The sequence below is a fragment of the Acomys russatus genome, chromosome 7, assembly GCF_903995435.1.
Source record: "Acomys russatus chromosome 7, mAcoRus1.1, whole genome shotgun sequence".
Classification (NCBI taxonomy): domain Eukaryota; kingdom Metazoa; phylum Chordata; class Mammalia; order Rodentia; family Muridae; genus Acomys; species Acomys russatus.
Genome location: NC_067143.1, coordinates 67787263 through 67801681, shown reverse-complemented (window position 1 = coordinate 67801681; position 14419 = coordinate 67787263). Strand labels below are relative to the sequence as shown.

Genomic DNA, 14419 nt, shown 5'->3' with positions numbered 1-14419 from the left:
TACTTGCTTGGAATTGAACTTCGGACCTGGCAGCCAGCGCTCTTAACCACTGAGGCAGTATAGTCCCTCCTGATGCTTACTCCTGATGCTAGCTAGTTGCAAGTGAAGTTCTTATATATCAGTTTATTGCCATGGAAATGTTCATATTAACCTTGGCAAAGGATAGGAAGAGCAGAGTCCTGGAAAGTGCAAGGTATAGAGCTGGCAATTGTCCTTTTTTTGTAGAATCACAGATAGTACGACTTCCTTTTGGTATCTATGTTTAACAGTATTTAACTGTGAAGCTTGCTCCAGCTGTTGTGTCAGTTTTTATGAGACTCTGTAGCTAATTGCCTGTGTAAGCTATCTTAGTTTCCAGCCCTCTGGAGTTTGATTTATGTAATTCAAAAGTTCTGCCATAAGTCACACTGTCCCACTTTGTGGGTTGGCGTAGAGTCCCCCCAGTTGAATGGAAAGTGCATTCCTGGGCGTGCCTTTTCCTAGGTTTGAGAGATTACCTTTTAGAGTCCATGGCTAACAGCTAGAACTTCTTTTGGGTAAGGTAAAAATCTTTGTAGATTCACGTTAAATATATTTTTGTTTTTCATCAGCCTAGAGTTACTAGAGATTGAGTTACAATAAAAACAGGTAACAGACTTATAAATAAGTAATTAAAACTTGGTATTATAATCACCAAGTACTTTGAGATACTAAGGAAAATTTACCAAGAAATTGTATTAACTGCATTTTTAATATGGCAAAATTTATGCAAATCCATTTATAATTTTGAAATGAAATGGCATTTTGCTTAGTTTAACACATTTATTTTTTATTTTTTGTTTTTTGTTTTTTGTTTTGTTTTTGAGGCAGGGCTCTTTTGTGTAGCTCTGACTGTACTGGAATTTACTCTGTAGACCGGCCTGGCCTTGAACTCAGAGCTTCTGCCTCTGTCTCCTGCGTGCTGGGATTATAGGCTACCTCCTGACTTGTACATAGTTTTCTTTTCAAGAAGTTTTATATAGTAAGTCTCCAAGGGGTTGCAGAAAGGGCTGGGTAATGCAGAGCACTGGTTATTCTTGCAGAGGACCCAGATAGTCACCGTAACTGAGTTACTGTGAGTGACTCTAGTACCAGGGGCTCCCACACTCCTTCTGGCTTCTGCAAGCACCAGGTATGCATGGGTTATACATGCACACATGCAAGCTAAGCATTCATATACATAGAATACAAATAAAATTGAAAGTGTCTGAGCCTCTCAAATCTTTCAATCCTAGCTAGACTCATTCTTATGATCATATTTCTAATGTAAAAACGATGTTCTTAAAGCCACAGACTTTTTGTTCTTTCTTCTCCATGAAAACATGTTTGAATCCAGGTGAGTAAGAAACTGTCCTCCTGATTGGTGTTTGGTCAACTTAACACTAGCTAGTCATTTGGGAAGAGGGAACCTTAATTGAGGAAATGGTAGCATCTGATTGGCCTGAGGGTAGGCGGTCAGAGCTGTATGAGCAAGCAGGCTGAGGAAGCCATGGGAACAGCTTCCTCCATGGTTTCTGCTTCTGTTCTGCCTCCAGCTTCCTGCCTTAACTTCTTACCTTGACTTCTCTCAGTGATGGGAGTGTAACCTGAGAGCTGTAAGCTCAATTACCCCCTTCTTTCCCTGGGTTGATTTTGGTCATGATGTTGTATCACAGCAATAGAACGAAACCTTACCTAGGACAGCGATATTATGGCCATAGTCCTGGATTTCAGTTTAAAAGATACACCATTTTAAAGTGGTATGAGCTCCCAGCATCTCCTGCAGCTGCTTTTTGAGTACCCTTGTTGCAGAGATGATGTATTCCTACCTCGTTGCTCTCATGTCCTGGTTTATATACCCATTACAAGTTAGGCTTAGCTATTGATGTGAAATCTCTTCAGCCCAGGTTAAAAATAGCTTAAAGTGATGATGCTTATTATTCCAGTGGCACCACTAGGTGTGGTGTTTGCATCAAGTCATTTTAGGGTCCTTTATGGAAATGCTTCCTCATAGGAATTTCCTGACTTCACACTTACTAGAGGCAGCTTTTGGGGGGAATGGAGTTGCTCTATGTAATGCTGGACCAAAGACTATTGAGGAGATACTGTCTCTACCTGTGCAGATGTGTGAGGGCTGAAGATCTGAGTCATCTGAAGTGACTGTGTTACAGTTATATGTTACAGTTAATATTTAAATTCTCTTACGGACTCACTTTTTTTTTTTTTTTTTTTTTTTTTTTTTTTTTTTTTTGACTGCCACTTAAAGAATCCAAGGCAGAGTGGCTTTTCATCAGGATTTTTGCTTCAGTATTTGAACCTATAGTGGCCGTAGTTAATGAAAACACACCTAACCCATGAGTGAGCCAGATTTGCTTCATGTTTGAACAAATGTTTTAACCCTCTGTCTTCACTAATACTGTAACTGCTGTCTTACAGATTGACTTGATGCAAAACACCACAAAGGCTCCATATTACACAGTATGCGATTTTTGAGGTATGAGCTTTAGAAACTTACCTCTCATGTGGCATGTACATCAAGCTTAACTTCAGTTGGATCATTTTGGGAAAATTTGTCTGTTTCTTCTTTTCCTCTCCACATTTTTAGAGTATTAAAGGGACCGTGGAAATATTTTTGGATCCTTGTTAGGATTCTTATTCTAATATATTTTTCCACTAATCTGAAACACTAATTCTGATAGGTAGTCTTTTCAGCCCTTCTAACGAGCTTGCTTAATACTGATTTCTGCCTCCTGGAGGCTAAATCTGTTTTTTGTTTTTTGCTTGTTTTGTGCTTTGCTAAATTTTAAGTGCTTATTTCTGTTCTTAACAGTTGTTTATTTTTCGGACTGGGTGGTTTTGTCTTGTTGGTGCTAACAGCCTAACGTAGTTTCTGAGACATAAACAGTTTAGGTGATCTAAGAGTAGCTGCTTCATATAAATCCTTAGCCATTTTGTGCATTTTGCTTCAAAATACATGTACTCGATGCTAGCTTGAAATATGAGTTTACATTAGAAACTCATTAGAAAAGCAGTGTCCTGACCAGGAGGACATTAGGTGCTGTTCTGATAGAGTGGTTCTGGCTTAGTGAGCTGTTGTATTGTCAAAATTTTGCAAATTTTATGATGAAAAAAAAAATCTGTGTTCATAACTCTTAGGAATTAAAAACCTTTGTTTCTGATGAAATGGGAAATCACTCTAGGTTTTGTAAGCATAATGTGAAATCAATGAACCTAGTTAGTTAGAAATGTGTAGTAGCAATAAACTGCTTAATTTCTTCATTGAAGAACAAGCTGCTTTACAGTTAGTGTAAGAACTGTTTCGTTTATATGTTCATGAACTGCATGTGCGCGCGCGCACACACAACACACACACACACACACACACACACACTTTTAGCTTGGAAAACTTAAATTTATTTTGAATTAGGTCTATAATAATTCATAATGTGCCCTACAAGCTATGTATTTGTTAAGAATTCTGTATATGAGTCTCATAAGAGCCTTGTATGTTAGATTAGACATTAATCTGCATTTTATACAAGAGAAAACAAACTCTTGGAAACCAAGGGTCTGTGTGCCCTTATAGTGCTAGGGCTGGAGGCTTAGCCCAGATGTTGTTTGTTTTGTTTTTTGAGAGGGTTTCTCTGTGTAGCCTTGGCTGTCCTAGACTTTCTTTGTAGACCAGGCTGGCCTCAAACTCACAGAGATCCACCTGCCTCTGCTTCCCTAGTGCTGGGTTTAAAGGTGTGCGCCACCAGCAGCCCAGATGTTTTTAACATGCACAAACTGCTTTTTCACCAGAAAGTGAGTAGTTAGGGTGCTATGGGTAACGTGTGAGCATACTGAGAATAGGAAATGCCAGCATGTCTAAGTATTGGTAGACGAGTTTTGTATATCAGAATTAGTCATGTGCTTATCTGGTTTGTGCATTTACTAGTTATATTTTTCCAGGTTGAATTAGGTGAAAACTCACCCTCATACCTTCCCCTCCCCTCCCTGAAACTCTGCCAGGAAGCTCATAAGCTGTCCTTTTTGTCTTCAGTATTTTTTGAGAAAGTAATAGAACATTAGTTGATTATAGGTGCACATTTAACATTCTCTTCTTAGAGATATAAAGGATTATTTTTCATTAATAAATTTTTATGCTGCATACATTCCCCCTCTTCCTACAGAATTTCATGGCTTTTATTTCTCTGCATTTAGAAAAATTAGCGTTTGTATGTGCATAAACTGCATATTTGAAAAAGACAGTTCACTTGTAGCAGTGTTAGCTTGCTAGGTTGTGACAATGACTCAGACTTTCTGGTTAGGGGTTCAAGCTTAATTGGACCTGTTCTTCATTCTGCGTCAGCAGAAACTACAGTAAATCCAGACGAAGGTGTCCAGCTGGAGGGGGCAAGAGCATGTATGCTAAATCCTGCTGTCTTTTCTCATATAAGTGAGGAACACAGGCTTATTTTGTTTTTGTCAGTGCCCTAAGCTTTTCCAAAACATGATCATGAATTTTAAGTTTTTGTTTTATTTGTTCTGCACTGAGTACTAAACCTAGAACCTCCATCATTTGGAGTAGGCAAGGAGCTCTAAACTGCCCCTTGTTCCCCACCTGCCAATCAGATTTTTGTTGTTGTTGTTTATTTTTTTGGTTTTTGAGACAGTGTTTCTCTGTGTAGCTTTGGTTGCCCTGGAACTCACTCTGTAGACAAGGTTGACCTCTAATTCAGAGCCACAGTGCCTCTGCCTCCCAAGTGCTGGGATTAGTGTGCCACCACTGCCTGGCCAGATTTTTTTTTTTAAAGATTTATTTACTTTTATGCGCATTAATGCTTTACCTACATGTATCTATCTGTGTGAGGGTGCCAGATAATTCTGGAACTGGAGTTACAGATAGTTGTGAGCTGCCATGTGAGTGCTGAGAATTGAATCCCAGAGCAGCCAAGACTCTTAACCACTGAGCTGTATCTCCAGCTCCAAACAATAGTAATTTATTTCTTTTCTCTTCCCACTTTTCTTTCTTTCTTTCTTTCCTTCCTTCCCTCTTTTTTTTTTTTTTCTTTTTTCTTTCTTTTTTTTTTTTTTTTTCCCCCTCTGGGACAGTGTTTCTCTGTGTAGCCATGGCTGTCTGAAACTTGCTCTGTAGACCAGGCTGGCTTTGAACCCAGAGATCCTTCTTGCCTCCCAAGTGCTGGGATTAAAGGTGTGTGCCACCACCCCAATCATCAGACTTTTTTTTTTTTTTTTTAAATGAGGCAAGGTGTCACTAAAGTGCCCAGGGTTGGCACTGAACTTGTGATTTTTGCTTTATCAGCTTCTGAGTAGCTGAGACTGTAGGTCTTATCACCAGCCCAGAAGACCTTTGTAATAGAGAAATTGCTGCTGCTGCTGCTGCTACTACTACTACTACTATTTTTAAAATGAATTTCCTTTTCTCAGAAAGATTAAAAAAGCATTTACTTATTTGAATTTTTCATATGCTGAAGTAGAATATTTGAATTTCTTCCATCTTGACAGATGATAATTGATACCTAGAAGAATAAGACTCATGTAAATCTTGTAGCTTGCCTTGCTTCTTTATTTCATTGATGAGGAAACTGAGGCATAGAGCTAATAGGAGCGGATAGGTGGATAAAGATGCTGAGTTTTGTCTGGGGCTTCACTTGTTTATTAATATCCAAGTGTCTGGTATTATTCTGCCAATATTACATTGACCCCAGCCATTAGATTCAGCATAACTGGAATTCTGAGACTTTGGCGTCTCCTACCAGATAATTGAAGATTTGGTTGAGGGTTTAGTAGACATTGCTACAAGGCACTCACTAACTTAACAAGGAATGTGGGAACACAGTCTCTTTGACATGCTGATAATATTTTTTGTTTATAACCAGAAAGTCTGGCCAGTTAAGCTTTTCTGGAAAGAGAGTGTAGGAACAATTACTTTTTAGAATCACATCATGGGAGCAAATCCTTAGGTCAGAATGATCAGTTGTTTAAGTTTTCCTGAGACAGGAGACAATAAATAGCACACAAAACAGTAAAGTGGTAGCGCTGGGTAGGGGGCTGCGTTCACAAAGTGATTGTTGTACAAGCATGAGGGCCTGATTGGGATTCCAAGCACCTACAGAAAAGGCTGCTGTGATAGTTGTGTTTGGAATCACAGCTCAGGGAAAGCAGAGATAGGCAGATTTGTGGACCTCCCTAGCCAGATTGATGAACCTGAGGTTGATGTGTCTCAGGTCCAAGCTAGAGACTTCGAGGGAAGCAAAGGCGAACAGTTTCTGAGGAGTGACACCAGAGCTTGACTTCATCCTCGTAGTCTCCAACATATGCATGCATGTGCATTGTCTTCTTCTCTCATACTCCTTCTCTTAAAAAAAAAAAAAGTAAATTAAGTAAATGAACAAATTAACGTGAGTTGGTCACTGTAATCCAGGTGGCACTTCAGCAGGCGAGCATGAGCGGCAAGCGTCTCATCTGTGGCAGTCTCTTTCCAGCTGAAGGACTTACTAGATAGTGCAATGCTTAGAGTTGTGGCTGAACATAAAGGTTAGGGGGAAGAGATGCTCTGTATAGCTTTGGCATTGAAATGTTTGCTTAAAGCTCTAATACTAACATTTCTTTTTCTTCCTTTAGAACTGATAGTGCATCAGCCGACTCAGATACTTTAAAATACTCCTCATCCAGAGATAGGGGTGTTTCTTCCTCTTATGGACCGCAACCTTCAAATTCAGCTGTGGTGTCTCGGCAAAGGCACGATGATAGCAGAGGCCATGCTGACATACAGAATGACGAAAAGGGTATGTAGGCTTTTTATTTCTGGAGCATGCTTTTGTTTTAGACCCTCTTTTCTTACCCCTCCTGCCAGTTACCTGTCTTGCACTGTCTCCCTATCTCTACTCCCCCCTGCCGTCCCTGTATTCATCTAATGCATTGAGAAGATAGGTACCACATACGGCATTACTTTTGCAAACTTCAAAAGTTTGCCCATTTTATCCAAGTTTTTAAAAAACGCATATAGTTTATAAATGCTTGTCCACTTAAAAAGTTGTAACTTCTGAGGTTCCTCCAGGCTACTGTCTCTTTTTTATTCATCCAAGATGTACTTAAGCAGAGTGTAACATCTGCCTGAATTTAACTTTTTTTTTTTTGCTTACCATGCAACAAAACCTTTATTAACATTTTTAACAGAGGCTCAGCTATTACTGAAACTTGTACTTTCTAAACTTAAATTGGGGCAAATGGCTAGAGTGTAGAGTGATGCCATCACTGCCCACAGGGAATGCAGACTTAAGAATTAATAGCCACCCCTCAGACGGAGGACCAGGTGCAGGGTCGACTCTTTCTGGATGTTGTAGTCAGAAAGGGTGCGGCCATCTTCCAGCTGCTTGCCAGCGAAGATCAGCCTCTGCTGGTCAGGAGGGATGCCCTCTTTATCCTGGATCTTGGCCTTCACGTTCTCGATGGTGTCACTGGGCTCCACCTCCAGGGTGATGGTCTTGCCGGTCAGGGATTTCTCTATTTACCTTCCAGTGAAGAATCAAATTGGTTTGGAGTCAGGTAGATCAGAGGAGGGAGTTAGCCTGCAGATGAGTAAGATTCTGAACTGTTAATTGAGGGGATGAAACAAGGGCCTTGTTAAGATAATGTAAACATTGCTGTTTTCAGGTGGCTACAGTGTCAATGGAGGATCTGGGGAAAATACTTATGGTCGGAAGTCGTTGGGGCAAGAGCTGAGGGTTAACAATGTGACCAGCCCTGAGTTTACCAGTGTTCAGCATGGCAGTCGTGCGTTAGCCACCAAAGACATGAGGAAATCACAGGGTAAGACTCGGAAACCGGGGTTGACACGTGATAATAGCCACGAGCACTACCTTGAGCTGCAGAGCATGGCAGCAGCCGCGTACACTAGTTCTGTGAACTGCCAGCTTATAAGAAAGGTTACAAGTCTGGGTAAGACCTTTTGTTTTGCTTTTTGAGACAGGGTTTTTCTTTGTGATAGCCCTGGCTATCCTAGAACTCACTTTGTAGACCAGGCTGGCTTTGAACTCGAAGAGATCCACCTGCCTCTGCCTCCGAAGTGCTGGGATTAAAGTTTTGTGCCACCATAACCAGGTTCTGGGTAAGATCTTAAAGGGTTTCTGAGTGGGTAGTGGACATACATGGTAAGTCCTATATACAGAATGGACCCTTTAAAAAAGTTAAATATGTACCTATACCTTACTTTCTGTTGCAGATTTTTCCACTGTAAATAAAGAGCTTTCAACATTCAGAATATTAAAGATAATGTGTATTCCAGCCAGACATAGTGGTTCATCCCTTTAATTTCTGCAATTGGGAGGTAGAGACAAGCAGAACGCTGAGCTCAAGGCCAGCCTGGTTTACATAGTGAATTTCAGGACAGCCAGAGCTATATGATGAGAGACCCTGTCTCAAAATTTAAACATAAAGTATATTTATTTCATTAAAGAGAAGTAAACTTTTGTTGGTAAAGCTTCTTACAAAGTTGAGGGCTTTGATATAAATAGTTTGTTTTATACAATTGCTTTTTGAACAGTATAGTTTTATGTATACCTTGGTGAATGTTTTGCGTGGTTACAAACATACCACCTTTAAAAAATGCATTTAACTTAGAAGAAACACACACAAAACTGATTTTCTTGGGTTAGAGGTGGTACAATAGGAACAATTTTTGCTCTTATACCTGAGTTTGATTCCCAGTACCCACCTGGTGGTTCACAACTTTAGGAGCTTTTAAAAATCTATTTTATTTTATTAGGATTACCTATATCTCTGCCTCCCTTCTCCACCCCAATTCCTTTAACCTCCCAGTACTAGGTAAGAGAGGAAGACTAGAGAGGCAAGGGTCATAGTTCTCTCAAGCTGCTTCCTGCTGGCTAGGATTGTTGGGTTCCTGGGAGCAAGTTCAGTCTTTATCTCCGAAAACCCCAGCCGCCTTCTTTCTCGGAGCTCCCACCGCACCTTTATTCTTTTCTCAGAGTCCCCAGAATTAAACTGTCTGCTGCTGGCAAAGATCATACCCTTTCAGAACCTCCAAGAGGCAAATAGTCTGCTACTGTGGACAATCTGAACCAGCCCCATATCCCACACCTGGGATTAAAGCAAAAGCATGTTTATATAACATAACTGAGTTTTGTTTTTGTTTTTGTTTTCTTTGTTTTGGCTTTTCGAGACAGGGTCTCTCTGGGTAGCCTTGGCTGTCCTGGACTCACTTTATAGAGCAGGCTGGCCTCGAACTCACAGATATCCACCTGCCTCTGCCTCCCAAGTGCTGGGATTACAGCCGTGTGCCACCGTGCCTGGCCATAACTGAATTCTTAAAGACACTAAAATTTCCACTATACACAACCATCCATAACCTCCAGGGGCTCTGATGCCCTTTCTGACCTCTGGGTACCAAGAACTTACATAATGCACATGTATGCTCATGCAGGCAAAATACACATAAAATAAAACAAAGAAATCATACACAGACTCCTCCCTCCTTCCCTCCCTCCCTCTCTCCCTCCCTCTCTCCCTCCCTTCCTCCCTCCCTCTCTTTTTGAGACAGGATTTCTTTGTTTAGCCCTGGCTGTCCTGGACTCACTGTGTAGACGACGCTAGCCTCGAACTCACAGAGATCCACCTGCCTTCTAAGTCCTGGGATTAAAGGCGTGTGCCACCGTGCCTTGCTCAAACTGATTTCTTTTAGATAAAATTTCAGAGATTGAATGGCAACGTTAAAGGTTCTGCTGTTGCCTCAAAGTGTTTGAATATGAAGACTTACAGAAGGCAGGAGGTGATTGACTCTAAAGTGCATTTTGTGTAGTTACTTCTTCATAGACTTAGAGTAGTGAGATTTGTTCATAGTTGGAGAATTATAGCACAGGTGACATAATGGTATTTCCTTGTACATCCTCATTAACATAGGGGTTTGTTTAAAAATCCTGTTTTTTCCTCTAGACACAGTTGTTTCTTAAAAATGTTCATTTTGAGACTTGCTGAGATTTGAAAGTTACTGTCAGGTGTGGCTAGCTAAAATAACTTTCTTTAGACTTCTAGTTCTGGGGTCTGGAGAGATGGCTAAATGGTTAAGATCACTTGTTATTTCTGCAGAAGACCCAGGATTCCCAGCACCCACTTGGTGGTCCACAACCACCTTTAGTTCCAGTTTGAGAGTGTCTGGCACCTTTTTTGGACTTGTGCTTGCTAAGGATGCACACAGTGTACTTACATACATGTAGGCACAATACTTCTATACATGAAATAAAAGTAAAAAATTATAGTCCTCAGTTTTAAAATGTCAGACATGTCCAGCGCTGTTGGTGTGTGTGTGTGTGTGTGTGTGTGTGTGTGTGTGTGTGTGTGTGTGATTTTCTTGCAACTGGAAAACAAAAGTTCTGGGACTGCTTTTTATAGTCATACCATGGTGCTTACAATACAAGTAAATGGTAATGAGATGTTGGTCAACTTGACAGTGTTCTTGCAGTCTGCCCAAACTGTGCCAGAGACATGATAGTGGGAAGAGTTTTCCTGTAGGGGCCTCTCTTGATTAGAAATAGAAACATGGCCCTTTCTGCCTATAATGACACTGTCCCTGGCTTGTAGTCATTGCCAATTCCTGTTTTTGTCTTTTGTTTTGTTTTGTATTTTGATTCTTACATTTTTGTTTTTCTTGAGATGACATCCCTATTTTTTCTTATTCTCAAAGCTTGTGGACTCAGAATACTTAGTAGCGAGAACTTCAGTTATCTGCCTACCATGCCCTTCTTTATTCCTGGTCCTAAAAATGGCTTAGAGTGGACCTGAAAAAAGTTGTCTCTAAGCTTTTCTTTCTTCCTTCCTTTTTTCTTCTTTTCTTTTGTTTTTCGAGGTAGGGTTTCTTTGTGTAGACTTGGCTGTCCTGGACTCGCTTTGTTGACTACGCTGCCCTGAAACTGAACTCAGAGCGATCCACTTGCCTCTGCCTAGAGTGCTGGGATTAAAGGCATGGGCCACTACGCCCGGCTTCTTTGGTTTTTGTTTGTATGTTTGCTTGCTTTTTGATTTTTGCTTCTTTCTTAGCTGGTCTTCCTCATGAGATGTTCAGCTTGCTGTGGGTTTTTCGTTCATGTTATCTTGGGTAAGAATGTTTGGGGGTCTCTGCAGGCTACAAGATGAAGTGAACAGAAGAGAGATCGGCACACTGTGGGTTTTGATGGACTTTAGAGTGGGTGAACTATACACTTCATATTTATAGAGTACTAGGTGGTCACAAAATGTTTACATTCACAGAGCGATCGATGTCGTACTCAGATGAGTCTCGACTGTCGAATCTTCTTCGGAGGATCACCCGGGAAGATGACAGAGACCGAAGACTGGCTACTGTAAAACAGCTGAAGGAGTTTATTCAGCAGCCAGAAAATAAAGTGGTGAGTAAACGTGCTCACAGGTGCTGAGGGCTGTCAGCATTCCCACAGCACACAACTTGGTTCTGTGTTCAGAGGTCTTAGCAGGGAAAGGTTTGCTTCTAGGAAAAAAGTATTTTCTTACTCTGCACTTGACTTTTCAGGGCACCCTTAAATGCTATGCCCCTAAGGTGCCATTATATGTGATGGCTATTGTTGGAATCACCCTTTTTATAAAGTTGGTTTTTAAAAAACATACTTTTTAGCTTGTAGAGTTTCCTTTGACAGTACAGCGTTTCTATTTTTCATACATTACTTAGAAGCATGGTGTACTTGATATCTAGTGACCAGGGCTAAGAAACGGGAAAGCTGGGCCTGGAGAGGGGCTCTCAGGGTAACGGTGTTTACTGCTCTTGCAGAGGTCTTGGGTTTGTTTTTCAGCATTCCTGTTGGGCAGCTCACAGTTGCCTGTAACCCCAGTTCCAGGTGATGGGACGCCTTTGGCCTCCAAGAACACTTCTGCATGAGTGTATACACACACACACACACACACACACACACACACACACACCCCACACAACACACAATACACACAAATAATGGAAAATAATGGGAAAGCTCTTCCTTTGAAGGCAATCTTCAGAAGCAGTTAGAAAGTACTCTGTACTCTTAAGTAATTTTCCTGATGTTAAGAGCTTGATACAGGAGAAAATTACTAAGAATGGTACAGAATGCAGAAGGCAAGCGCCTCCTCTCAAGTTCTATTATGAGAAGTTTGAGTATTGAGCAAGTAGAAGGATGTACAGTAAAGCTCATGCTGTCACTCCTCGATTCTGTCATTGGCATATCACTGTATTACTTTATCATTCCATGGAAATGCTCTTCAGGGTTTTTCTATTAAAACGAGCTTGAATGTGTTCAGTACTGACTGCGACGCTTCATACTGTTACTCTTTCGTAGCCTGAAGCGGGGAGACATGCCGTCCTCGCGCGATTGCGAACTGGCAATAACAAGTAAACTGAGATGCTGTATAATCATAATCTGAATTGATGAATTTAAAAAGTTCACCATGCTGTTTTCATGTAGGAATCTGAAGTGTCTGTAATTTTTTTAAGGTGCTAGCTAAGCAGTTGGATAACATCTTGGCTGCTGTTCATGATGTGCTGAATGAAAGGTAAGTAACTAACAATGGCCACATTAGGTGACTTAGAAGGTAGCTGTAGAAACTGTGGAAATAAGCACGGTGTGCCCTGGCTCCATCACTAAGTCTTCATAAACCTGTTATTCATTTGTTAATTATTGTTGCATACAAATGGGATCTACTTGAAAGAGACCCTTCTTTGTAAGCATTGGCTTGTGGAAAGACATGAGCTGATACTTTCATAAATGAAAGTTACTGTGCTAGAGTTTTAAAACTGCTTACAGAGTAGAGGGAAAAGGGAATTACATTTTTCAAATTATTAAGTTTCTCAAAGATGTGCAGTTATTTCAAAGAATTGCAGCATTGAAGTACACTCAACTTGGGTCACTGATGCTTTACTATTTATTTATATTTTGGTTTTTCAAGACAGTGTTTCTCTGTGTAGCCCTGGACTTGCTTTATAGACCAGGTTGGCCTTGAACTCACAGCGATCTGCCTGCCTCTGCTTCCCGAGTGCTGGGATTAAATGCTGATGTTTTATTTTTATGTAATTACTTAATGTTATACTTAGTTTTAGCTGCCATCCCTTTAAGTTTCTGTGGTTGAGCTACTGGATATTTCCTACTTTGGAGTCCTTACTTGTTGGGTGTTTCAAAGAAATGCAGTGCAGTATAGAAGAGATATAATGTCTTCTGAAGGGACTTATAAATATTGTAGCGAGAGAGAGCACAGACGTAGGAGCGGCTTTGGAAGGCCATTTAGGAATTTTTTATTATTATTATTATTTTTTAAGATTACTTATTAAGTATACAGTGTTTTGCTTGCATGTTCACCTGCACACCACAAGAGGACACCAGATCTCATAGATGGTTGTGAGCCACCATGTGGTTGCTGGGAATTGAACTCAGGACCTCTGAAAGAGCAGGCAATGCTCCTAACCTTTAAGCCATCTCTCCAGCCCCATTTTTTAATACATGGGAGACAGTTTTTGTAAGATGTGTTATACTTTCATCATTGGAGACTAATGCCTTTGTATTTTGTCTGGTTTTCATTAAAATAAATACAGTAGCAAGTTGCTTCAGGAGTTGAGGCAAGAGGGAGCTTGCTGTCTTGGCCTTCTCTGTGCTTCTCTGAGCTACGAGGCTGAGAAGATCTTCAAGTGGATTTTTAGCAAATTTAGCTCATCTGCCAAAGATGAAGTGAAGCTCCTCTACCTGTGTGCCACCTACAAAGCGCTGGAGACTGTTGGGGAGAAGAAAGCCTTTTCCTCGGTGATGCAGGTGAGAGCCAGGTACCATAACAGATGGAGTGAGGTGGAGGACAGGACCTAGCTGCCTGCTGTTGAGCACAGCACTGTACAGATGAAAGCACCCTTTGAATTTGAGTAAAGCTAGGTTTAAAGTAATTTTAAGCATTTTTAATCTGTTTATTTTTTAGAAGCTTCCTTTTGAAGTTGCGTAATACTAGTGTGACTTGCAAATTTAAAATTAGGAACTCCACTGAGGGAGTTGGGTCACAGGGCCCCTCCCAGCTTTGGAGAGATGAAAGCTAACATCACAGTTAATTTCTAAATTAAAAACAAAAAACAAAAAACCTCCTCCCCTTCTCACTTCCCTAAGTTTAGGTTTGATAATGACAAAAATTATTAATCAAAATAATGCAAACACTAATTTATGAGAGAATACCAGTTTCTGTTTAATTCCACTTCACATCTGAGTGTCTGGATATGTGGAAAATCTTACTGCCAGTTTAGGGTTTTGGTTTTGTTGGGTTTTTTGAGATAAGGTCTTACTGTGTAGTGCAAATTGTTTTCCAATGCCTCACCTTTCTGCCTTAACCCCAAGTGCCAGGGCTCTAGGCTGTATCTGACTTGTCAGTTTGATCTGAGCAACATACATGTAAC

At 40.6% G+C, this 14419-nt stretch overlaps 1 protein-coding gene across 2 annotated transcripts in view; it reads left to right on the top strand.

Moving 5' to 3' along the window:
- Positions 1–14419, top strand: part of Smg1 (SMG1 nonsense mediated mRNA decay associated PI3K related kinase) — a 102763-nt gene that overhangs the window by 19269 nt on the left and 69075 nt on the right. The window contains exons 2-7 of one of the 2 annotated variants that reach the window (XM_051149281.1): positions 2434–2491; positions 6625–6788; positions 7657–7812; positions 11263–11399; positions 12491–12549; positions 13583–13796. In XM_051149281.1, coding sequence (XP_051005238.1) covers positions 2478–2491; positions 6625–6788; positions 7657–7812; positions 11263–11399; positions 12491–12549; positions 13583–13796 — 744 coding nt within the window. In that variant the 5' untranslated portion in view covers positions 2434–2477. The remainder of the gene's footprint in view (positions 1–2433; positions 2492–6624; positions 6789–7656; positions 7813–11262; positions 11400–12490; positions 12550–13582; positions 13797–14419) is intronic. The other variant, XM_051149280.1, reaches the window with a different exon arrangement.